At 41.9% G+C, this 24,344-nt stretch overlaps 3 protein-coding genes across 3 annotated transcripts in view; 1 reads left to right on the top strand and 2 right to left on the bottom strand.

The window, feature by feature from the left end:
* Positions 1 to 1,644: 1,644 nt before the first annotated feature.
* Positions 1,645 to 4,451, bottom strand: LOC134418005 (uncharacterized). The gene is made up of 2 exons (XM_063155856.1): positions 4,377 to 4,451; positions 1,645 to 2,409 (listed from the first exon to the last, which is right to left on the bottom strand). The coding sequence occupies exons 1-2, from the start codon at positions 4,449 to 4,451 to the stop codon at positions 1,861 to 1,863; spliced, it is 624 nt and encodes a 207-aa protein (XP_063011926.1). The 3' UTR covers positions 1,645 to 1,860.
* A 1,873-nt stretch (positions 4,452 to 6,324) lies between these two features.
* On the bottom strand, positions 6,325 to 22,715 carry NFYB (nuclear transcription factor Y subunit beta). The gene is made up of 7 exons (XM_063154332.1): positions 22,586 to 22,715; positions 14,360 to 14,453; positions 13,747 to 13,877; positions 11,805 to 12,002; positions 9,965 to 10,046; positions 7,655 to 7,734; positions 6,325 to 7,433 (listed from the first exon to the last, which is right to left on the bottom strand). The coding sequence occupies exons 2-7, from the start codon at positions 14,451 to 14,453 to the stop codon at positions 7,401 to 7,403; spliced, it is 618 nt and encodes a 205-aa protein (XP_063010402.1). The 5' UTR covers positions 22,586 to 22,715; the 3' UTR covers positions 6,325 to 7,400.
* TXNRD1 (thioredoxin reductase 1) overlaps positions 21,587 to 24,344 on the top strand; it is a 55,335-nt gene continuing 52,577 nt past the window's right edge. The window contains exon 1 of the mRNA XM_063154330.1: positions 21,587 to 21,635. The gene's annotated coding sequence lies outside the window, so the exon portion shown is untranslated. The remainder of the gene's footprint in view (positions 21,636 to 24,344) is intronic.

Raw genomic sequence — 24,344 nt, forward strand, 5'->3', positions numbered from 1 at the left:
TTATATGTGCCTCATGCTAAGTGGTGAAAATCTGGCATCTATAAATGCGGTCAATTTCAACTGGGTCTGTTCTCTACATTCTTCAAAAGCCTGAAGTATTTAATGTATTTTTTGGGTTTACAGTCCTGACAGGAACAACAAAAATATCTCAGATTGGGAGTGGGCATAGTTTGCTGTCATTGGTTTTGTTTTGGGGTAGGGTTTTTTTGGTTTTTAGGGGTTTTTTGTTTGTTTGCTTGTTTTGGGGGTTTTGTTTGTTTTGGTTTTTGGTGGTTGTTGTTTGTTTTGGTTTTTTTTTTTTTTTTTTGAGGGGATTCTTGCCTCTAACAAGCATCTGCTTTTAATATCTGATGTAATTGCTAAGTTGGTACAGCAGCTCCTTAAAATGAAAACTTAGGCTTGGATGTGGTATCTTCAAAGAGAAAAAGAGATTAAGCATTTCATTGTGTCCTAGCATTCAGAATTATTTCTGTATCTGTTGAAATTATAAAATACTGTTGTCCACACATGGAAGTTATCAATATACAGTTATTTCAAAGCAATTCTTAAAAGAGGCACACTGGCTATATGCCATTTTAGAAGGTTCAAAACCTTTTACAAGGTCCAAAATGTTGGTTTATTTGTATCCTCTTTTTTTTTTTTTTTTTATTGTTTCCATTCACTCATTTAAATGTTTAACTGCCTTTTAGAGTAACCATCAGTCTTGCATGCAGTGCTGGTAATTATCATTCAACAAAACGTTATTAGGTACAAGCAGTTATCTTGTAACTTTGAGCAGTATTAACAAATATCTGAAACTCTTCTTCTTAGCAGCAGTTTCCTAATTATTTCTTCATTGTATTTTGCCTGAGTAGGAAAGAGACTTTATATGTTGACTTTAAATGCTGTCTGCTCCAGAAGGAAACTGTTTGGAGTTTGGGAGCAACTCTTTGAAATTATTGTCTTGAAAAAGAATACCTGAAATATCCAACAGCTTGAGGTTTCAGCTACTTACATTTCAGCCATCTGAAGCAACATGAAAGCTGTCAAGCCAGATGACACAAAATGGCCAGGTTTTGTCAATATTTCTTCTTCTTGTGTGTACAGAACTTGGTCCCACTGCATCTACTCCAGAAACATTTTGGTTGAGTTTCAGCTGCTTGGCTTGTGAAACGTGGCTGTTGCTTGTGGTTTTGGATAGAGTGAGAGCAGACTCATCCTCTGCTGCCCTCCCCAGGCTCCAGTCTCCACATTCTCATCCCACAGTGCTGGAGCCTGTTTCATTGTAGCAGAAATGCACTCCAGCTGGCTGGAGGTGAGATTTCCGATCCTTCCCCTTCTCCCCCCGTGCTTAGCTTTTCCTGTCAGCTGGCTCCTGGCATCTGCCTGTTCACCAGGTTGTTACACTGCACAGGGAGCTCAGGTGTCTGGTGGGTTTGAATTTCCTGGCTGGGGCCAAGGAAGAGTTGAATAGTGCAGAAACAAACTTGTGCATCCCAGCATCCTTTTTCTGTGTCATGCTGCCCTTGACAGTGTTGGGACATGGGCTCTGCTGTGCTGGACTGTCTTCCTCCAGGGTGCAGAGAGGAATATATACTGTTGCAAATGTTTTGGCTGCAGTTGCATTTTGAGTGACACAGCCCTTGCACATAAACTGAGTCTTGGTTCTGCTGTTGGAGGTAATTTTATTTGCTGTTCATGTTGCTGTAAGGGTAATTATCAGGCACACACACATTAAATTAGCCGCCCAAAGGCTGCTCCTCTGCCCAGCAGATTTAAACCCTCAATAGTTTTCTTTCACAGAATCACAGAATCACAGAAATTCAAGGTTGGAAGAGACCTGTAAGATCATCAAGTCCAACCCATGTTCTAACAATTCAACTAGATCATGGCAGCAAGTGCCACATCCAGTCTTTTTTTGAATTCTTTGAGGGATGATGACTCTACCACCTCACTGGGTAAATGATTCCAGTATCTGACCACTCTTTCTGTAAAATACTTCCTTCTTAATTCTAACTTGCATCTCCCTTGACGCAGCTTGAGACTGTGTCCTCTTGTTCTATCTGTTGTCGCCTGGAAAAAGAGACTGACCCCCAGCTCACCACAGCCACCCTTCAGGAAGTTGTAGAGAGTGATGAGGTCGCCCCTTAGTCTCCTTTTCTCCAGGCTGAACAACCCCAGCTCCCTCAGTCGTTCTTCATATGGCTTGTACTCCAAGCCCCTCACCAGCCTCGTTGCTCTCCTCTGGACATGCTCAAGCAACTCAACATCCCTCCTAAAGTGAGGGGCCCAGAACTGGATACAATACTCCAAGTGAGGCCTCACCAGTGCCGAGTACAGGGGAAGAATGACCTCCCTGCTCCTGCTGGCCACACCATTCCTGATACTGGCCAGGATGCCATTGGCCCTCTTGGCCACCTGGGCACACTGCTTGGCTCATATGCAATCAACTGTCAACCAGCACCCCCAGGTCCCTTTCCACCTGAGCACTGTCCAGCTACACCGTCCCCAGCTTGTATCGGTGCAGGGGGTTATTATGGCCGAAGTGCAGGACTCGGCACTTGGACTTCTTGAACTTCATCCCATTCGATTCTGCCCATCCATCCAACAGTTCCAAATCTCTCTGCAGAGCCCTACGTCCCTCTAGCAGATCTACACACATTCCCAATTTAGTGTCATCTGCAAATTTACTAATAAAAGACACTAAACCCTCATCCATGTCGTCAATAAAAATATTGAACAGAACTGGCCCCAGCACAGACCCCTGAGGGACACCACTGGTGACTGGTCGCCAGCTGGATGCAACACCATTCACCACCACTCTCTGAGCCCGGCCATCCAGCCAGTTCTGAACCCAGCAAAGGGTTTTCCTGTCCAGACCACGGCCTGCAAGTTTGTCTAGGAGTAAGCTATGGGAGACAGTGTCAAAGGCCTTGCTGAAATCCAAGTAAACAACATCTACAGCCTTCCCTGCATCCACTAGCCTGGTTACCTGGTCATAAAAGGTGACCAGGTTAGTCAGACATGATCTACCCCTCCTAAATCCATGCTGGCTGGGTCTGATACCCTGGCCATCCTGCAAATTTTGCATGATGGCGCATAATATAAACTGTTCCATTATTTTGCCAGGTATAGAGGTCAGGCTGACTGGTCTATAATTGCCGGAACCTCACCAGTAAACCATGACTGTTGGTAAATGATGGAGAGTGGCTTTGCAAACTCATTTGCCAGATCTCTCATTACCCTGGGGTGGATCCCATCTGGTCCCATAGATTTATGAGTATCCAAGCATTTCAGTAGTTCTATGACAGCCTCCTCTTGGATAATGTGGGGACCATTCTGCTCCCTGACACCATCAACCAGCCCAAACGGGCGGGTGTCTTGAGGGCAAGTCATCTTCCCTTTAAAAACTGAGGCAAAATAGGCATTAAATATTTCTGCCTTCTCCTCATCTGCAAATACTAAGTTCCCACCTTTGTCCAATAAAGAACAAAGGCTGGTCTTACCTTTCTTCCTACCATTAATATATTTATAAAAACATTTTTTATTATCCTTAACAGTAGTCGTCATTCTGAGTTCAAACTGAGCTTTGGCCTCCCTAATTTTTTTTCTGCATACTCTAGCAGCCCTCTTGAATACTTCCTTAGAGACCTGACCCTTCTTCCAACGCTGATACATCCTCTTTTTATTCTTAAGTTCCTCCAAGACCTCCTTTCCCAGCCAGGCTGGACGTTTACCCCGTTGACTGATCTTTCGGGACACAGGGATGGTCTGTTCCTGCGCCCTCAAGATCTCTGTTTTGAAGTATGCCCACCCTTCCTGAACTCCTTTGTTTTTAAGGGCTGCTTCCCAAGGGACGCTCTGAATAAGTCTCCTGAACAGGCCAAAGTCTGCCCTCCGGAAGTCCAGTGCAAGAGTTTTACTGGTGCTCTTCTTGACTTCACCAAGTATTGAGAACTCTATTATTTAATGATCACTCTGCCCCAAACGACCTCCAACCACCACATCTCCCACCAGCCCATCTCTATTTGTAAATAGCAGATCTAACATAGTCCCTCCCCTGGTGGGTTCATCCACCAGGTGCAACAAAATGTTGTCCTCCATACATTCTAAGAATTTCCTGGACTGCCTCTTTACTGCTGTATTAAGTTCCCAGCAGATGTCTGGTAGGTTGAAGTCACCCACAAGAACAAGAGCTGATGATCTTGAAACATTGCCTAACTGCTTATAAAATAAGTCATCTACTTCTTCTTCCTGATCGGGTCGACCATAACAGACTCCCAATATGGTCTTGTTGGCCTTCCCCTTAATTCTTATCCATAGACATTCAACTCCATCTTCCTTTGTTTCAATTTCGATGGCATCAAAAGTTTGCTTAATATAAAGGGCTACCCCACCTCCTCTTCTTCCTTTCCTATCTCTTCTGAAGAGTTTGTATCCATCCAGTGTAGTACTCCAGTTATGTGAGTCATCCCACCACGTTTCCGTGATGGCAACTACATCATAGCTCTGCAGTTGCCCCATGGCCTCCAGCTCTTCTTGTTTATTGCCCAAACTGCATGCATTGGTATACATGCACCTCATCTGGGCAACTGAGTTCACCCCTAACTCCGCCTTGCAATTTTTGGGCCTGTTTCCAGATAGCTCAGCTGGTTCCCCTTCCCCTTTCAAACTTAGTTTAAAGCTCTCTCAATGAGGTCTGCCAGTTTGTGAGCTAAAATCCTTTTTGCCCTTAACAGAGAGGTGTACCCAAGAGAAAATTGGATATACAAGAACATCATCGAAATCAGCTTTTCTCACAACTGCATTTGGACTAGAGATAACAGCATTTTTGTGCTTTTAAAGATACCAAAAGCACCCTATAAAGAAATACCAGAAGGATCAAGTTATACAAAAATGCATTTTTCAAAAAATTACTGTGGTAAAACTTGCTTGTCTTGTGAAAAGGCACCTAAAAAGTCACTGCTCTTGGAAAAAGATCTTTGAACATCACTGCTTTTCAAGCAGCCTTTCTCCAAGTCTTAACATATGCTGCCACAGTTGTCTCGAACTCAAGCTCAGTTTGGGGGTATCTTAGTTCAAAAAAACATTCAGAGGACTAAAGACAGGAGTGTTGTAGAAGCAGGCGAGATGTAGCAAGAATGGTCATTCTTGGTCCAGGTCTTAGCTACTTGTAAATTTTAAACACCAAACAGAAAAAATGAGAACACAGATTTGTTGAATATAAAGAATGCACTGGTTGTGCTGCTGCTAATAAAATTAGGCAAGTATTTCTTCAGACCACATTTCTTTTTATTTGGTGTACCATGGCTACCCTGCAAAATTTTATCAGGAGAAAGGTTTCAGAGAGACATGGAACAAAGTTTTGTACTATTGCTTTTACTGCTGTGGTTTCAGGAAGAGAATGAGAAGTTATGCAGTTTTGTCCCTGGCCCTCAAAGGGAGAAGAAACAAAAAGGAAAAACTAGGTATCAGCTTCATTGCTCACATGATGGAGTATAAACTACAAACTTAACACACATCAACCTAAATTCACAGCAGAGAAGGGAGCCTGAAAAATGTTTCTTGTTTCAAGTGTGGGGGATCACCTCAACCCACTTTCTATATATCAAAATGCCAAATCTTTCCTAGCTTCTCCTTACTTGGTATCACAGCTTTTTTCCATTGCAAATCTGGGAACAGCAAGAACAGGCTATGCTGGCCTGAAATAAATGGAATAGAAACAGAAGGGGCTCTTGCAGGGATTGTGTTATTCAGTTTTACATTTAATGAGAAACTCCATTTGCTCATAGCTGCTGAACAACAACAGGCAGCCACAAAGCCCAGAACATCCTGCAGACTGCCCTGAATACACTGGATCGTCTCCAGAGGCTCTGCCAGCAGGACGCTGACTGGTAGGAAACACTGCTCAAATCTGCACATGAAGTTTTTGTTTTGCTAAAGAGCTGGGATATCTTAGGTTATGCTAATTTCCCAATATTGAACTATTACATTTCTTTTTTTTTTTAAAGAAAAGACAAAACCAGCAAGAGATCATATGGCAAGAGTTTCAAGGTGTGGTTTGCTTAAATTAATAACATACCTGTTATTAATTTAAGGATATATTTATTATCCTTCTAATAAGGATAATATATTTATTATCCTTATTAGAAGGATAATAAATATATTACATTTCAGTCCACTGGAAACAGTAAAAATACGGAAGGTCCCAAAATGCAGTCTGAGTAAGCTATTACTAAAACCTTCATCCCTACTCTAATAGGCTAAGACATGGCAACAAAATTACCCATCCAATTATGAAGAAACAGCGATGTTACCAAGAACAGCTCACTTAATATACAGAACTACATTACCTAGGTAGAGTTTATTGCAAAACCAAGAAAGAGACAGCAAACCTGAAGTCTGTCTTCCATTTCAGATTTGTATCACTTAATCAGCTGTCAGCCACTCATGCCCATACACACCCACACAACATGCAGCCCAGACACAGAAAGTCACTACCACTTTTGAGTTTCCACAGGCTCACAAGAAATGTTAAAACATTTCAGTAAAAAATTAAAATGAGATCTTTTACCACAAGGACTATAAAATCCCCCCTACCCTTGGATTTCAAAGTTTGGGATTCTACAAGCCATACATAAAAAGGAGGAGTTATTTCAATAGCAGAAAGACTACCTTAAAAGTATCAAAGTAATTCGAACGAGAATTAATGCAACTGAAAAAAAATTTAAAAAAGAAAACCTGCATTGCTTTCATTAACACTGTTGTAAGCTCTAAACCTCTAAATGTAGTAGAGCATTCATTGGTTTTGATTAACCTTTAATTCAGAAGTTACATTAGAAAAAACAATTGTAGCAATGCTTTTGAGCTGCTAGTTTCATGAGGAAAAAGTCCCTTACAAAATCTCAATAAATAAGCTGACGTGTCAGGTTAGTTGAGGTTGTCATGCAAGACAAGTTACATAACCAAGACTAACTCAATCTTTATAATAAAGGCAACTTGCATTCAAAAATGAACTTTACCCTTACAATTTTATTCAAAGGGTAAGCATGAATTAACCCAGCTGTTCACCTGAATTACAAAAGTAACATGATTCAATATGAAAATAAGAAACTGTCTACAAATCTCTGACAGTAATAAATTGCAATATACAATGCATACAGGAGTTATACAGAGCAACAAACTCTTGTACAAAACAAAAATACTTTAATACCTTTAAAATCCAATTATTTCTTTAAAATCATCATGAAAAAGATTTGAGTCAGAACTCTCACCTCAATTAGTCAAGCTTCTGGTAGCTACATTACAGCTATTTAATATACAAAGAGATAAATCTCTTCACCAGTCATTAAAACTGCCTCTTCGTTAGAGTTGCACAGGTTTTCCGTCTCATGTTCCCAGATGGAAAATTTTCTTCAAAATCATGAGAACTGAATTTGTTGAACACCAGAGATCTAGAGAAAGAAAATTCAAGCTTACATTCCACTGCACATTTTCTGAAGCTGCAGAGCAGTTCACAGCAAGCAGCCATGAATTCTCAGTGTCAGAATGGCATGACAGCCACCACCAAAGGACTATATAAAATTAATTCTCATCTTTCAGAACAAAGCAGCTGAACAAGTGTTTGGATTTTAGCAGCAGAAGGGAGAGTAGGGGACAAGATACAGGATCATACCTGTTGATATGATGTTGTATAGACCATAACATTCTGCTGTTGGCCATCTGTGGTTATTAAGCCTGCTGGCAACTGGTTAGCTGAAAGAAAGAGCATTTTAAAAACATTAGGCAGGAATGCTTGATATACAGAGCCTTGTTTGATGTGTCTGTCACCATTAAATAACTGTGGTCCACTCCAGGACTACAGAGCCATTAATCTCCTGAGTTACCATCCTACACTGGTAAATTCACACTTGTTACCAAGTGCTACAGGTGAACAAGTTTATTCCCATTCAGAAGAAATAATAAAATCCAACTTGATTTTGTTCTGAGAGTAAGCAGAATGTCCAAACCTGCACACAGGCAAATGGAGCGGAGCTCACCACCCTGACCACTGAAAAGGCCATCTCCAGTGCTCAGTATCCAACAAGCCTGAAGAATTCAGTTGGCTTTGTTTAGCACTTGAGCATAGCCATGTGGGAGGAACTCAATTAAATCATTGTGCTGCTTTATAAATTGGGATCCATCAGGGACTCCATAATACAGAAGCTCCATGGAAGGCAGAAGAGAGGAACAGGAACAGGCAATAACAAAAAATAAAAGGCACTGCCAGAGCCTGACATTGTAGTGGTCGACTTCAGCATGTCCTTTAGGGCACACAGAAGAGCTCTGATTTTGCAGAGGAAAGAGGAGGCCAACAAAAGGAGTAAAAAGTACTTCTGAGATACCAAGAGAAAACACAGGGAGTGATGCCCCAAGGTAGACCTTCACAAATATGCATATTAAGCTCTCACACTCAGAGTAGGTGCCTTACAACTGCTATTTGAAAGCAAAGCAGCACACTGATTTATACTGTAGGTTGTCACTGTAGCACATATTCCCCTAGGACACAAATAATAAGGTTTTGTTCATGTAGTTACTAAATATAAACAAGATGCATAACCAATACAAAATTCTGAAAGCACAGCATAATCCTAACAGTTTTCATTTGAAAGCTGATGTTTGAGGGTTTTGTAATTAGATTTTTGGTTCGTTGGTTGGTTGGTTGTTTTTATTTTTTTTCCTTCCTCCTTCATTGAACAAAATTTCAATTGCTTCAGTTGCAGGCTGAGAGATGCATGAAGATTAGTGAGAGTGGCTCTGGCAGGTCCAAAATTTACTGCTCTTCAATGTGCACATTCCACATCCAACACAGCTTAATGGAGAGACCCCAACCCAGCCCCGGCATGAGGCCACCACAAAGATCTGAGGGTTATGCCACAGAAGCACAGCTATCACTACTACTGCTGCAGTGACACCATCATTCATTCCAGACAGAGCTGCCCCTGTGAAGGGAAAAACCTGCAGCACTTGACATGATCAGTTATTTAACATAATTTTTTTTTAACTTTCTTTTAATACTGCAACAGCTCCTTTGCATCCTTAATCCTGCCAGGACATTTCTAAAGTTGCTCTTTTCAAGTCACAGCAACCTGAAGTTTTTAAGAATCTGAATCTAAATATTAGAAGGGACCCTTGCAATATTTAGATTTAGATTCCTAATTTCCAGCCAGTTTTATAAGCTCCTCTTCCAGGCTAGAAGAGACACAACAAGACTGCATTGTTTTATGCAGCCAAAGTCAAACTGAGAGCAAAGTGTATTTCCAATCCTGAACAGGTCATTTTAGCCCTCAGGCTTTGAAGTTTTGCTAGTTTGGTGGTTTACCAGTGATTTTATCACATACTTAAAAATCTAAAGCTTGTCAGTAGATAGGACTAGAGCTGTGCTTTCTAATTTGTCTTCTATCAGGTTCAACACTACCAGCCCATAACATTTAAAAGCCAAGGTGGAGACTACACGCAAAAATCAGCACCAACAAAATCAGTGTAAATCCCAAAAAACTGACAGGTTTTAATCCACAGTAAAAGGAAGAAAACTACACTGAATGCTACACCCTACACCTTCTAGCTGCCAATCTGTGCATTCTTTTGAATGTAAGAAATATTAAGGTCTTTAGAATTAGACAAAGATGATTTTCTTCTCTGCCTCATTTCTCAAAGATGAGCTCCTCAAGTCAGTTTAACTTTTTTCCCCCAAGAGTCTTGCAAGTAGAATGGACGGGGCCTAAATATGTAGCTACTGGGGGAAAAGGAAAAAAAAGGTTTGCACCTTTCATTACAACCTGTGTTTAAGTGTATACAAGGACTAATACATGCATTTATAAATTTTTCACAATTGACATGAGCTATTACTAGTCCAGGATATATTCCTCAAGTAAGAATGCTGCCAGAAGTGCTGTATTTACAACAGCTGTAGTAAGAACATAATAAATTAAAAAGTACTACTCACTAAATGCTTCTTCTGTGAGCTCCTCACTTAGACCATCTGCAGTTGTAACTGTTCCCCCAATTCCCTTTTCTCCTTTCATTGCCTAAGAAGAGAGAGCACAAAATAAGCAGAAAAAAAGCTTGAGATTTTTTTCAAAGCCCCAGGAACTCTAGCCAAGGTTTGAAACTTGCAGAAGAGTTACAGTGCAACAGCTGGAGCTTGAAATTCCAAGAACTGTAAAACTCTATGGGATTTGAGAATGTGCATATTACATAAGTGTTTTTCATCTTAACCATACTCCTGAAACAAAAACTTGTCAAACTAGGACTGTGTGGTTCTAAGAAAGGCTTTTCACCTTCTGCAGAAAGTTCAAAATCTGTGGTAATCCAGAAGGAGAATTTACAAGAAATCACAGAGTCTCACCTATCAAGAATGTGCAACATTTGCTTACCAACCACACACAAGCACCATCACCATAAACTAAGAGCTGACATTTAAAACCAAGATTTGGAATTTCTTCTCCCACATCAAGGACTACAGCCAGAAAGGATATCAATATAGAAAGCCAAGGCCCCAAGTCATCTGCATGCAGTTTTTGATGCTCTATGCTATTACATAAGAATGTCTAGAAAAATAATGTGGGCATAAAAAGATTCTCTGCAACTGCTTGCTTCAGACAAAATACTCAATTACAAAACTGAAGTATTTCACCCTGAAGACACCCTTGCTGGAAAGGAGATTTAAAACTGATGAGCAAAGCTGTTTAACCCATCCATGCAATTAAAATCCAATCCAATTACTCTGCTACCACAGTATCTATAATCTGCAAAACTGATCAATTAAGAATGAAAGTATCACAGACCCACTTCAGACTTATTTGGTAAGAACTGGAACTAGTTAGGGAATACTTGCCTTTTTAAAAGCACATACAGCCCTATCACAGCATGCGCAACTGCCACACAGAACTGGAAAAGGCACATAGCACTACTCCAACTTTATACCTCCTGTTACTCAGTTATTCAGCAAATGACCTTCTGGGAAGGGGAAGCTTCAAGTGTTGTTAGCAAAACAAATACGGTTAGCAAGTCTGAACTAAAAAAATCTTAGGTTTACAAAACAAAGAAACTCAGAAGAGCACCCTTATCTACTGTTCTGGCAATTTAGACAGGAGGAGGCAGACCAGAAAAAAAAATCTCAAGCGGAAGCAACTTCCTTTTTTGATAAGGTCTAAACTGCTGAGAGGAATAAAGTCACTTTCTGCTACAGAAGGGATAAATTAAATTAACTGTTTGGATCACATATCTAGCATGTACTATGTATCAAAAGCAAACTGAGGGACAAGCTAAAATAGTAATTTTAAAAAACCCATTGAAACAGATAGTTTTCCATGTGAATCATTATTCCAACATGAGAAAAACAGCTTTTTTCTTTTGCAGACCTGAAGTCCAGACAAACAATAGGCATTAGGCCAGTTCCTCAGAGGATGTAGTCAGTACATACTGACTGAACCCAAAGATCAAATTAAACATTCTTAATAGGCACTTCAAAGAGCAGAGCAATTTATGACCACCAATATATTAGAGAATTTGAATAATATTGAATATTGAAGAATATTGAATAAAGTTGAAAGCTTTAACTACTCTGAATCAGCAAGTCTAACCAAAATGTTTACTTCCTCCTTTTTCTCTTGACATCCTCTGAGAGTCAAGAGTCCTCTGGAATGCTTTTAAACATAACATTACTCCCTAACCAAAAGCTGTGAGATACTGTGCAAGTTAGCCATTATACAGTTACAACAACAGAGAGCTAAGGATAAATGCAAGCAGGTTAAATAAATGAGCAAATACCCATATATACCAACCTCTCTGAATTTTTGGAGGTATAACTTCAAAGGTTCAACATAACTATCAAACCCCAAGGTAGACATGGCAAAGAGAATATCCTCTCCATTGATGGTCTTTCTTTTCTCTTGGTGACACCTCTCACTTGCTTCTGATGTTATAAAGCTGATGAATTCACTTACACACTCTTGTACACATTCCTTTGCATCCTTAGCAATCTAGTAAGGAAAAAAGTATCACAAAATCATTAATAAAGACATAAGACTTTAAAAAACTCACCACTAACCCCCCAAAGAGTACATAATAGAGGAAACATTCCAAATCCCAATGATAATACCCATTTAGGCAACACCCACACAGCAAACCACTGGATGTCCTCACTCCTCTACATAAGACCAGCTGCAATGTGATTTTACTCATGTTTTACTATTTCAAGCAGCACAGCCAACTGCCAGGATCTCCTGAAGTCCTAAGTTCTATACAAGCTCTTACACCCAGATGCTTCTTGCTTTGCTTACCTATGTCTCTTCAAACCTGTTCATCACAATGTCACAGCCCACTTCCTCTTCTTTTTAAGAGACCTGGTAGCTCCAACCTCAGTTCATCACATTCCCACCAATTCAGCACTGACAAGTATTTTTATCCTGCCTAGATTCAAGCACTAGAATATACATCTACCAGAAAGCCTTTCTAATGCTTTATTATAAATTTACCAAATAAATATACATATATATATACACACATATATACATGTACATATACATATACATATATATACATATATATATATGCTCTGGTATAAATTTACCAAATGAGAACTCAAATGAAGCAACATATGCCCCTGGCAAGAATGAAGTAAGTAAATTTGATTACAGCTTTCAGCTGGACAAAAGTAATTTACCTGACTTAAAATTACAGAAAGTATTACTCATGATTACTTGGGAAGCTGATAAGAATCAGTAAGAAGATTATAATAATTAAGATTCTTATTCTTCACATGAAAAGAACCTAAAAAATTGAAGCAGTAACTGTGTGCAGAGTCTTCACCAGCTCCTCTGATATTTTCAGACAGGTAGGGTGAGATTTTCAGAAGTCATCAGTCAGCAGCTTCTCTTGCAGTTTTTTACAAAAAACCATCCTTATTTTTCACAATAGCTCCACATCCCATATGCTAAATTCTAAAGAAAAATCTCATTTTGATCACTAAAAATTTATGACAATATGAACTAGGGTACAGTTTTTCACAGCAAAGTTATAAACGTAACATTCAGATCTCCAGAAAGCCTTGAACACTATGAAAATACAAGCAGAGGCGAGTAAATGATGTCTTGCTTCTATTTAGAGTGATCTCCAAAGAGATCAGTTTTAGCTGAAGGAAATGTTACTGCGGCTGGAATTGTATTGGAATACAATAGAGAAAGAGCAAATCATAGATTTGCTCTTTGCAATGCAAAGATTTAAGATAAACCAGTAGAATGAAGAAGTACTTATACAATCACCAGCTCAGCAGAATGGATTAAAAAGTCTATTCTTAGAAGTAAGAAATAAACAAGGCTCTCAATATCTAGCCTTATCTGCTCCATGATATAAAGCAGACTTCTTATGTCACTTTGGCATTTGGGTATGCAAATATTTGGGCAATGGAAGGCTAACCATTCTCTTCCCTTCAGGATGAGCACTGAATTTCTATTTCAGCCAAAATTTTTCACTTATTCCAAATTTTGTGCACATCAATGAAAGCAGACTAAATCTCTCAAGAGAATTGCATAGAAAATATTCTTAGTGATTGGCTTAGTCTCAATCACCTCCTGCTCCTGGGGCTTTTTCCCCTTTCCTTTATAATGCTTTTCTTCAATAAACCAGCATCATTTGGAAAAATATGTTGTTCTAATCAGCTCAAGTTCATGGAGAGGAAGGAATAAAACTCATTAACACACTTTCTTTACCAGACAACAGTATTACCTTTCCTGTTTGGGGTATGGCATTTTTCATTATCCTTGCCACATTTGCAATTGGAAGATATATATCTTGTTCTCTGAAACTCTCTTTTGAACCGTTTGTATCTTCATGATCATTCATGCTGTCTTCTGTGTCTAATGAAATGAAGAAAAGTTAACAGAAATTATATTTGATAGACAACAGGCAATAATTCAGTTTAAAATCTTACACTGTAGGATGAAGACCTTTGAAAACACAATGTGTTAACATCATAGAAATAATTTTAAAAATAGATGCAACATCAGGGTACCTTTATAAAGATAGCATTTAATCACATTATGCACTGAAGTGTACATGGCTCTGATCAACAACCATTATTAATGCCATGCCAAAATACAAACTGCTTCCTATAACATAAATTTTTTTGTCATCCCCCTAAGGTCTCTGTACCAACATCAAAAAATCCAACTCCCCCCTTCAAACTGTAGAAAATGCTTTATACAGTGAGGCATTACAAAAACAATGGCAAATTCTTAGCCTGAGAGAAGATAGCAGAGAATGATATAAGAACTGGAAGAAAATTTATGTATACACACATATGCAGAGAAATAGTAGCATTTTCTCTCTCACTTCTTACCATCCTGAGGCTGTATGACATAATGACTGCCACCAATGTAATCTCCAGCAATTCCTAACTGAGAAGCATCTGTTGTGGAGCTGTCACCATCCATCTACAACCAGAAGAAGGAAACCTTTCAGGTGCGATTGTTACATCACTAAGTGCAGCTATTACTCAAACCCAGCACAAACTATGAGATCACTTTATACAAAGCATAAATATTTTGCTATTGGAGAACAGCATCCCCACTGTCATTAATGAGTTGTACTGACAATGGAAATAGTTCAACTGTTTTGTGAGGCTTTTCAACAAACTCGGCCAGAGGCACAGGCCATGACAGAATCATTTGGTTTATGTAACACATAGCTCCTGTGAAAGTCTGACCAGAATGTGCAATGTATCTTGAACAACCCTCAAAACCTACATCAGCCCCCTGTTCACTGAATGCTTTACCTATTAGTTCCTACACAGAATGCATCACTCACTCACTCACTCACTCACTCACTCACTCACTCACTCACTCACTCACTCACTCACTCACTCACTCACTCACCTTTACTCTTCGTGTTGGTTTGTCAAGCCCACTGATAAACTTCTAGCCAGACCGTGGGACCAGCTCCACATTCTCATCCTCCCTGAGACACCAGCTACTCCTATGTGCCATCTGAGTCACATTTTAGAATTCCATGGTCCTGCCCTGCCTCACTCTCTGGGCATCCTTTGGTGCTCTTCTCTCAAGGTTCTGATGTGGTGGCCAAAAAGAAGACTTCTTCATGACGGTTTGGAGATGGGGGCGGTCACAGTTTAATAGGTAACTTAAAAGCCAGGAGAAAAAGGGAAGCCAAAAGAGCCTGTGCTTCTCTCCTTCTTACTGACAAGCTACACACATGGGCCCTGGAGAGGCAGAGCCCAGCTGACTTCACTCATTGACCCCACATCCACTGTATGGGTACCTTGGTGTCTTTGAAGGATCTCGTGGTTGTTGTCAGTGAGACAACACAAAGAGGGAGAGAAGGGAGGGAGAGAGGGAGAAGCAATGTTGTGATTTTTTTACATCTACCCAGAAATATGAGCATTTAACCTTTCGCTAATCTGCAATTTGCTTGTGGCCACAGGGCTGAGTTTCACTTTGAAACCTTCCAGCAATGTCCGGTGTTACATTTGGCCAGAGATGCAAAATAACGCAAGCGCTGCTCACATTCCAACAAAAGCTGGACAGAGCCTTAGGAGCTGTTCAAGAGAAAAAGACTATTCCAGCTCTTCGTCACTGAACAGAATATTACACTTCCATAAAGAATTTCAGGTCCCTTTTGCTGGGATTTTGCAAACCAGCTTCACTTCTTACACAGTAGCTCTACCCAAAGGAAGGGCAGTATTTTAGGCATCAACCTTCCATGTGCCATCCTTAACATAAATTCACTTTATCCACATTTTGCAGATTCTTTGTTGGGAGATTTAACTTTGCTTTTCAATCTCCCAAGGGGTCTGCAGTTTGCTTTCTCAGCTTACTGTAATGACAATGCAAGGATATCACAATTCTGCATGTCATGATCACCAAAATTGACATCACACATCATTAAGAGAATTGTGCCTCCCTCTCCCTTCTGCACTCTGAAAGAATTAAAATTGCAGTCTGGTAAATCCCAAAAGCTACCTCCAAAATTATGTTAGAGTTTTCTGGTAGTCTTCTCAGTTTTGGCTCTCTGATCACTGAAGGAATTTAATTTAGGATCTCAATCTTTACCAGCCCCAATACGAGGTATTTTTATACCTTGATCTTTCTTTCCTTCTCTTTTTTCAATCTTCTGTGAAACATTTCTTCTAAATTATTTCCTTCCTTCAGGGTTGCAATATTCTTCAAATTTCTGACATGATGTGATAACTAACTGGTTTCTGCTCACCTCTCCTGCAGGCTACTCCATCTGAATCTTTATTGCCAAGACCCAGCAACAGTAAGAAAACATCTTACTTTCATTAGCCCAACTTGCTTTCAATAGACAATTCCTGCTTGAATCTCTTTCAAACCTGTGCTGCATCTACAGACATTTTGGTCATATTAAACTAATGCATCCTCAAGGTAATACCTTTGCTTCTATTTTTTTCTGTGCACATATTTCCAGATCTACTTACAGGATGTATTATTTCACCATTATTGGGCATTTGTGTGGACATTTATCAGCACTATGAATGTAAAATAGTGATTAGCAAAATTGACAGGAAAAGGCTTGCAACAGAAAAAGACAGATCTGACTCAGATGAAGAAAACAGGTATTGACAGCTTAACATCAACTGAAATTACTTCTGTTGGTATTACTTGAAGAAAGATTTTTAGCTGCCAGGACAACTTTGGGACAGGAGATGAGGGACAGCACTAACACCCTTCTGCATAATGCTCAGCATAACCAGGTCGTGATCCAGGCCCACAGGATAATTCATGTTGGAAGTGGCTGTGGGAGGTCTCTACTCCAGCCCCTGCTAAAAGCAGGGTCAGCTCCGAGCTCAGAGCAGAGCACTCAAGGTTTTCTCCAGCCACATCTTGAAGGCCACCACAGACAGAGCTGGCCCAGCTGCCCCACATGCCTCCTCCAGCTGACCACACTGTGAGGGAAGGAGGGGATCTCAGCACACTACTTCAATCCAAGTAAGTTGATGGAAGAATTTCAGCCAGAGTTGTCATTCAATTCAAATCTAGATCCAGGCATCTGAATATAGCAGCTGTAATTAATGTGCCATCCAAGTCACCCTACTAGTATTTCTTTGAGCCTGATGGATGACAAACACGACCTTGCAGGAAAACGTGGCCACGGCTATCCCAGCCATCTCATAACAAACAGTTATATGCTCACACATTACAGTTTTAATTTCAGGTGTTCAAAACTCCAGTTAATCCCCACATTATCTGACTGTCAAGCTCAGCACAAGTTCTGTAACACATACAACAATGTTCAGAAAATGAGAAAACATTTTCTTCAATCTTCTCACTACACTGTTGCTAATTAATCCCCCTCCTTTAAACAAACAAAAACCCCAAACAACCAATAAAACACTTCCAAAACTATGACACAAACTAAATTCTGTGTCCATGAAGTTGCTCTGGAAAAGGCAGCAGTGCAGTATAGCATAGAAACAACACCTCACCTACACTAACAGCAGTCACTAGGAGACTAAAAAGGCCAACAGTTCTTATATTGGCCCATTTAGTAGGAAGATCTGCTACTTCAGATGGAAGTAGATGCTAGAACAGGCAAAATCCTGGAAGATCTAATCCTAAAAGGTTTAGCTGGGAAAGAACTTTCCTCTCAGATTTTGCTTTAGATTGCCAAATTGTTACAACTTGCTTTAAGGAGAAGTAGCCATTTGCAGATTATACATCACATTTGCATGGCAGTTTCAGCCTGCAAACATTGCAGTGCTTTTTAATACAAGAGCATCTCCTACCTCTGTGTGGCTGCCAAATTGCACGAGGGAGGGCTTCCAACACCTCAGTCCTCCAGCAGCAAGTGCAGTGCATAACTGCAGGAAGCAATTACTACAGGTTGTACATTATCCTCAGCTTCCTGTGCTAGGAAGACAATGAAGCTCCTCCATGGATACACATGGACTGGATGACATGTCAGTTTCTAAAATGACCATGCCACTATCTGATTTTATCAACAACCAGGGAGAGTAAACAAGTACAGGACAAACATTCAGCACTACACAGCACAATTAAAATCTGAATACAGAGCAGCAGCACAATGCTTTCTGTTAGTGGCTTTCTGTTTGTTTTTTCTCTCTCTAATAATAAAAGAATATTACTAGGGATATACATAGTTTGTATATCCCTAGATGCATGGAAATTAACCGAAGAAATATGTTATAAGAGAAACATTTCAAGAGCATCAAAGAAGGTTCAATGATAAGATGCACATGAATGAATGAACACACAGGTTTACACTGACATTTGGTATAAATATTCTTGAGGATGCTTAAAAAAAATTTGCTCCTGTCAGCTGCTCACAACTCAGACTGTTCCTATAATATGTCTGTACTAAACTAATAAAACATCAGTATCTCAAAGTAAATCTTGCATCCTGTTTAATCTTATAAACTCCCTTAAGACTGCAGTCAATACCAGTGGCTCAGCTAAATTATAACTAAAGAAGAATACAAGCCCAAGCCTGCTAGCACTGAGAAGAGAGGACTAAAACTTAGATCAGTATAAAAGGAAAAACAAAGAAGAAAAAAGAAATTTGAAGAAACACGATTTTTGTTTTCATAACGAGGAAGTTATATGGCAATGACTTACAAACTGCCCTCTTGAAGGGAAACCAAAGGCCTCTTGTGATTTAAGTATTTCATGTGGTATTTATCCACCCCGTCTCCCAAAATTTCTACCCTATGAGAGGGGAGTGGAAAATTATATGCAATGAACTGAAGCACTTGGTACACATTCCATGCAGTCATGTCTGCCAAAGAAGCAGGACAGAAACAATAACTAAAGCTGTAGGTAGTAACCACATCATTCATTTTGCCACACTTTGTCACAAGAGATGTAAAGCTGTGAATCAGTACATAACAGCAGAGACACAAAGTTTTATTCGAGCTTTCTGCACGCTTGCCTCTTAAGCAGAAAGACTTTTCCATTAAAAATGCACCTTTAATTTTCTTTTATTTTTCAGTGACTTCTGGGGATCCTAATTTCCCACTGAATTCCCACCTTCAGGTATTTAAGAAATACCAACTGGTCAATGCATTCACAGGACATTGTTTCAGCAGACACATAAAAATATAATGCCAAACACCTTCACACATAGAACAAAACCAGATGCTGCACTCTCTCTCCATCTCAGACTTCTCTAATCCCTTACATTCAGTGTTTCCCCCCACAGCAGAGTAACACTGAGAAAAGCAGATTGATGCTGAGAGGACTACAGTGTCACCAAGGCTCATTAGCATCTGGGCTATACCAGAATCCTTCCCCTGGCCCATGGGGAGGAAACTTTCTCTTATGAAATCCAAAAGGGGCATTGCCACCTTTACACCTTCCCACTCCATGTAACAGTCTAACAACTTTATTCTTATCTTAAAAGCCCCAGTGCCACTGACTACAGGCCCCCTTCACGTGGATCCAGCTCTGCTAGAGCAGCTGATGACTCCTTCCAAGACTGGCTAATTTCCACAAGCACTGTTAGCTGCAATATATATGGCTGGACTAAAACCTCATGCATTTTCACATCGAGAGGGTCAGTGATACAGAGCAAGCAGGAGAAATCCAGTTTCCACACCTTCTCTTTTTTGGCAGTAGAAGAGAGAAGCTGGAGGAGAAAATAAGATGAGCAGAGGAATGGAGGCAGTTTAATTGCATTTGCAGAAGCTGGAAAAGGAAAGCAGTGCTGAACACACTGCACCAGCACCTCCTTCCTTCAGCAACCTCACTGAAATCCCCATATTACCTTTCAATAGTACTTTTGATACTTTTCTAGTATTTTTTTGTAAAAAACTAAGATTATCTGTTTTTTAAAGCAGCAATCCATAAATCCTGTCTTTTTCCTTTTAGAAGTTTGGTAACATTTTTAAGTAGGTAATTCTTCCTTTGTTGAGGTAGTAACTCAAGTATGCCAAGCAGCTTTTTTCCTCTAAAGCAACAGGGCAAGTAAGAGTTTTACAAAACTAGTTCAGACCAGACCGAACTAGCTTCAGACCAGACTATTTTCGGCCAAAACAGTTGAATTTGCTGACACTTGCTTTTATTCTACCAATGTTATTTACCCATATTGTTTAGTATGCATATATATATAGTAATGTTTTGCTCTTTTTACAAGCATCCTGCCACTAAAACATCAATTTTCAAATACTAAGTTCCTTCAAAACACTACTGCAAAAGTCTGTACTAAGTCAAGTTTCTTTCTAAGCAGAATTTTAAAGGTGGAGCACCATTAGAGTTATATTTGAAAGCACTAAAGGAAGAACCTTGCAAACCTTTTTTAAATGTTGACAAAACAAGGTATCAGACTTTCAAAGTTTCAGTGTTTAATGTTTCATATCTTGACATTATCTTAAACATTATATTTCATTCAATTTCTGAACATTGCCTCCCTTCATCTAATTGTTACCACAAAAAAGAGTTAAGCTTTGAACTCTGTGGCGGTCAAATCCAGAAGTCTAAAGAGTAACACCCAGTGCTTCTAACTTCTCCCAATATAATGCCATAGCTGTAAATCCCAGCAGCCAAGACCATGTATAACCACCTGCTCAATGCATAGCACAAAAGCAACTCACACAGGCCTCAGAAAGGTTCAGATTGAGCCATCTTGGGTGTCCTAGAGAACTGAAGATAGATCTTGCCTTTACATTGCAACTGTCATGCCACAGGTCACATAATCAAAGATAAAAAGAAAGCAACCACTAGCTTATTGTTTAGGAACAATATGTTAATGATTATATATAGATTTATTTTCTCCATTCCTGCAAGCCAATTAAAGCCAGACACTGAATACTGCCCAAAGTGGCACCTGCCATTTTCCTTTTTCCAACCATTTTGCCAGAGCTGCTTTTGAGAAAGTTGATTTTTTTCTTTCATTGACAATAACTGCCATCCACCAAGATGCCAAGGAAAAGTTATTACATGTAATAGAGTCGATGAATGGGCTAAAATACAGATTTCTGTGCTCCTCATTGCCTAAAAATGTCCAGATCATTGTTATCATTAATTTTGCCATCCCAAAAGCAACCCAACCACACTAGGTAGCTTTTACCTGACAGCTCTTTTCAGAACAAATCTTTTTGGTTAAGCCTCAAAGAAATTGGTAAAGCTAAACCTGATTTTCTACTGCGGTTGTACTGCAGAATATATATCATAGCTGCAGAAACATTACTAGAACATATGAATTTTTGTGGTTTTCCAGTATGATTGTCTATAGGATTGTTGTTAATATGTCGACGGTACTCTTCAGGATCACCAACTACATAATTTCCGGAGGTAGCACAGTGGCTAACACACAGAGGTCTGCCCAAGAACACCTCCCACACACCGAAAAGTTATGTAGACATTGATAATGGCAGGGTCCCGTCTCTCTCCCATCTGTCATGTGTGTCACAGGACAGCCATCCAGGCAGCCACCCAGCTGCCTCTCCGCCACTGCAAGCTGCTCGATCCCATTTCCTGATTTCATGCCCTTCAATGATGCAAACGCAGTTAGTGCTGGGGCACAAAGGGGGAGGGGGAGGAGGGACGGGGACGACGACGACACCTTCCTACTTATATCAACAGCCTCTGAGCCTTCCGGGCACCCAGCTTAGATCTGTTCGAAAGGTAACTCGTCTATCGTGACCCCTTATTTACAAATGGCACAAGACGACGAGTGCTCAGTTAATCACCAACTTTATTGTTGATCACGCTGGCTGTGATTTCCGCGCTGCCCGCACCTGCCCGGGGGCGGCCGGGCGCCTCTGCCGGGCCCCCGTGCAGCCCACCAAGGCCTCGCATTCCCGCCCGCACTGCCAGCCGGTCACCGGCACCACATCCCGGAGCCTCACCCTACGCTCCTCATCCCTGCAAATACCGCCAAACCCTTCAGGAAATTTCGGTCCCGATAACGGCGCCCGGGGTACCGGGAGGAGAGCTCGGGCCGCTGTGGCACCGCTACCCAGCTCACGGCCCGGCTGGGGACCGTGGGCGTGGTGGGGGCCACGGCCCCTCGCTCCCGTGGCGAGGGGAGGGGGTTCGGTGGGCGGACACAAAAGAGCGCCGAGCCCGCTCCGCCCGGCGCGGTCGCCACAAAGCCGCGGCCCCGGGGCGCAGCGAGCGCGGCTGGCGCGGAGACGGAGAGATGGCGGGAGGCCGCACGCCCGCGAGTACCCGCCGCTTCTCAGCCAGCGGTGAGGGGTGTCGGCCGGCCGCGGGGCAGCTCCGCCTGCTGCCTCCACCCCTGCCCTAGGCCGCAAAATGGAGCCGTAGCGGGAAGGGCCCCGCGGAGAGAGCGGGACAGCGGCGGGGGCAGCCGCCCCACCGCCCCTGGCGACACCCCCCTCCCTGCTTGCCCGCCCGTTCCGCTCCCCTCCCCAGCCGCCCACCCCGCTCGGCTCCCCGGTCGCATAAAGCGACGCGCGGCCGGTGCGGGGCCCGGGGCGGCAGCCCCGCACTTCCTGGTGCCCGCGGCGGCGGCGTGGCGGCAGCGCCGGGGCCCGGGGAGGGAGACGGACATTTCATTCGAGCCTGCAGTGCAACCGGTTACCAATCATTGGCCGGAGCCAGGCACAAACCTCCAGTGCGGCCCTGGTTGGCTCCCTCCGCAAATCGGCTGTTTGGTTGGACGGAAAATGGCTGCGAAGGAACCAGTCCCAGCGCGGAGCCTCGCTTCCCGCAGCCAGGCTGCCCTCCCTCCGCGCCGCCTCCCCGCCACTCGTGTCGGCTCTTCCCTCAGCGCGCCCCCTCCCGCCGGGCCGAGCCTGCCCGCCTCCTTTATGGAACGTCTGGGCCGGGGGGCGCTGATCCCGCCCCCCCACCCGCGCGGGGCTGGGGCGCCGCGGCGGCCGTGGCTGCTACCGAGGGCTGTCCCTGCCACGGGGCTCGGTCCCGCAGGGCGGCTCCTGGCGATTGTATAGAGGGGCCTCTGAGCAGGGGCAGCTCGTCCTGCGGCGTCGGTCTCACAGAATCACAAATGGGTCAGGTTGGAAGGGACCACAGTTTGATAGCTGGTCCAACCTCCCTGCTCAAGCAGAGTCATCCTGGAGCACAAGCACAGGATTGCATCCAGGCAGTTCTGAAATATCTGCAGTGAGGGAGACTGCAGTCTCCCTGGGCTACCTATTCCAGTGTGTAGTCGCCACACAGTAAAGAATGTCTTCCTTATGTTCAGATAGAGCTTTCTGTGCATCAGTTTCTGCCCGTTGTCGCTTGTTCTACTTGCTTGTTACCATCAAAAATGCCTGGCTTCATCCTATGACCCCCTCCTTCCAGATACTGATGGACATTGATGAGGTCCCCTCTCAGTCATCTCTTCTTGAGGCTGAACAGGCCCAGATCCTCCAGCCTTTCCTCATAAAAGAGATGCTCCAGTCCCCCAGTCATCCTTGCTGTCCTGGGAGATGGGGGCTGGGGGAGAGTGGCCAGCTGTGTCCCAGTGGCCTTGTCCCTGGCCTCACGCCCCTGCTGCCTCACCAGTCTGGTGTCTGTTGTCAGCAAGGCAGGCACCATTGTTGTGAGAATTCCTTAGATCTATTCTAATCTGTCTTCCACCTGCATCAAGATTTACCAGCTGAGAGAAGAACAGGTTATCTCCCCAATGACTTCCTACATTTTGTGCAGCCTGAAAAAGAGGAGGATGGCTCATGGAACATAGGTCCAACCAACCATTTCATGGAATAGAACCTTGGGTGAGGGGATCTGTGGGTGTGTATAACTTTCCCCTTTCCCCGAATAAAGTAAAATTTCACTGGAAACCAAAAAGGATCCTTTCCCCCTGGTGATACAGGGCTTAAAGAGAACATTTTTCTTCCATTTTTAGGCTTTGTTTTGAAGAAATACAGGCAGCTGAGTGAAGATATTAGTTGGACTGACTTCTCCACTGAGATTTATAGGCCTCTCTTGTGAAGCATTTGTATGAAACACTTCATAATCCCTCCATTAATTCATAGTCCCTTCATTAATTAGAAACAGAAAGGGCCAAAGAGCAGCCAAAGACATTCCACACATCTGCCACCAACTCGTCTGTGTGCAATCTCTCAATGGAGGTAATAAGAATATTTTTGGTTTGTGCAATTCTTAATAACCTTCATTATTTGAAGGTCTTAAGTATTTTAACTAAACTAGTATGAAACATTTCACAGTAGTTTCTACTAGCATCCTCTTCTGGTTAATATCTGATAAGCACAGTACATGCATTTCCTAACTCTCTTCTGGTACTGGGGTTTACACAAAGCAAAACTCATTTCCACATGGTTTCACATAACAACATTAGTTTCACGTGCTTTGATATATCATAAAGATTTCGATTCACTCCAAATGTCCATGTGTTTGGAT

Source organism: Melospiza melodia, chromosome 4, assembly GCF_035770615.1.
Source record: "Melospiza melodia melodia isolate bMelMel2 chromosome 4, bMelMel2.pri, whole genome shotgun sequence".
Lineage (NCBI taxonomy): Eukaryota > Metazoa > Chordata > Aves > Passeriformes > Passerellidae > Melospiza > Melospiza melodia.

Bases quoted from the DNA above. Each gene is read 5' to 3' on its own strand.
- NFYB (XM_063154332.1), bottom strand. From the start codon at position 14,453: ATGGATGGTGACAGCTCCACAACAGATGCTTCTCAGTTAGGAATTGCT. The intron at 10,047-11,804 runs GTTGGTATATAT...CTCTCTTCTTAG, and splicing joins ACCTCCAAAAATTCAGAGAG to GCAATGAAAGGAGAAAAGGG. The intron at 7,434-7,654 runs GTATGATCCTGT...TTCTTTCTCTAG, and splicing joins ATACAACATCATATCAACAG to ATCTCTGGTGTTCAACAAAT.
- LOC134418005 (XM_063155856.1), bottom strand. From the start codon at position 4,451: ATGACTCACATAACTGGAGTACTACACTGGATGGATACAAACTCTTCA. The intron at 2,410-4,376 runs GTGGGGTAGCCC...ATATGAGCCAAG, and splicing joins TAGGAAAGGAAGAAGAGGAG to CAGTGTGCCCAGGTGGCCAA.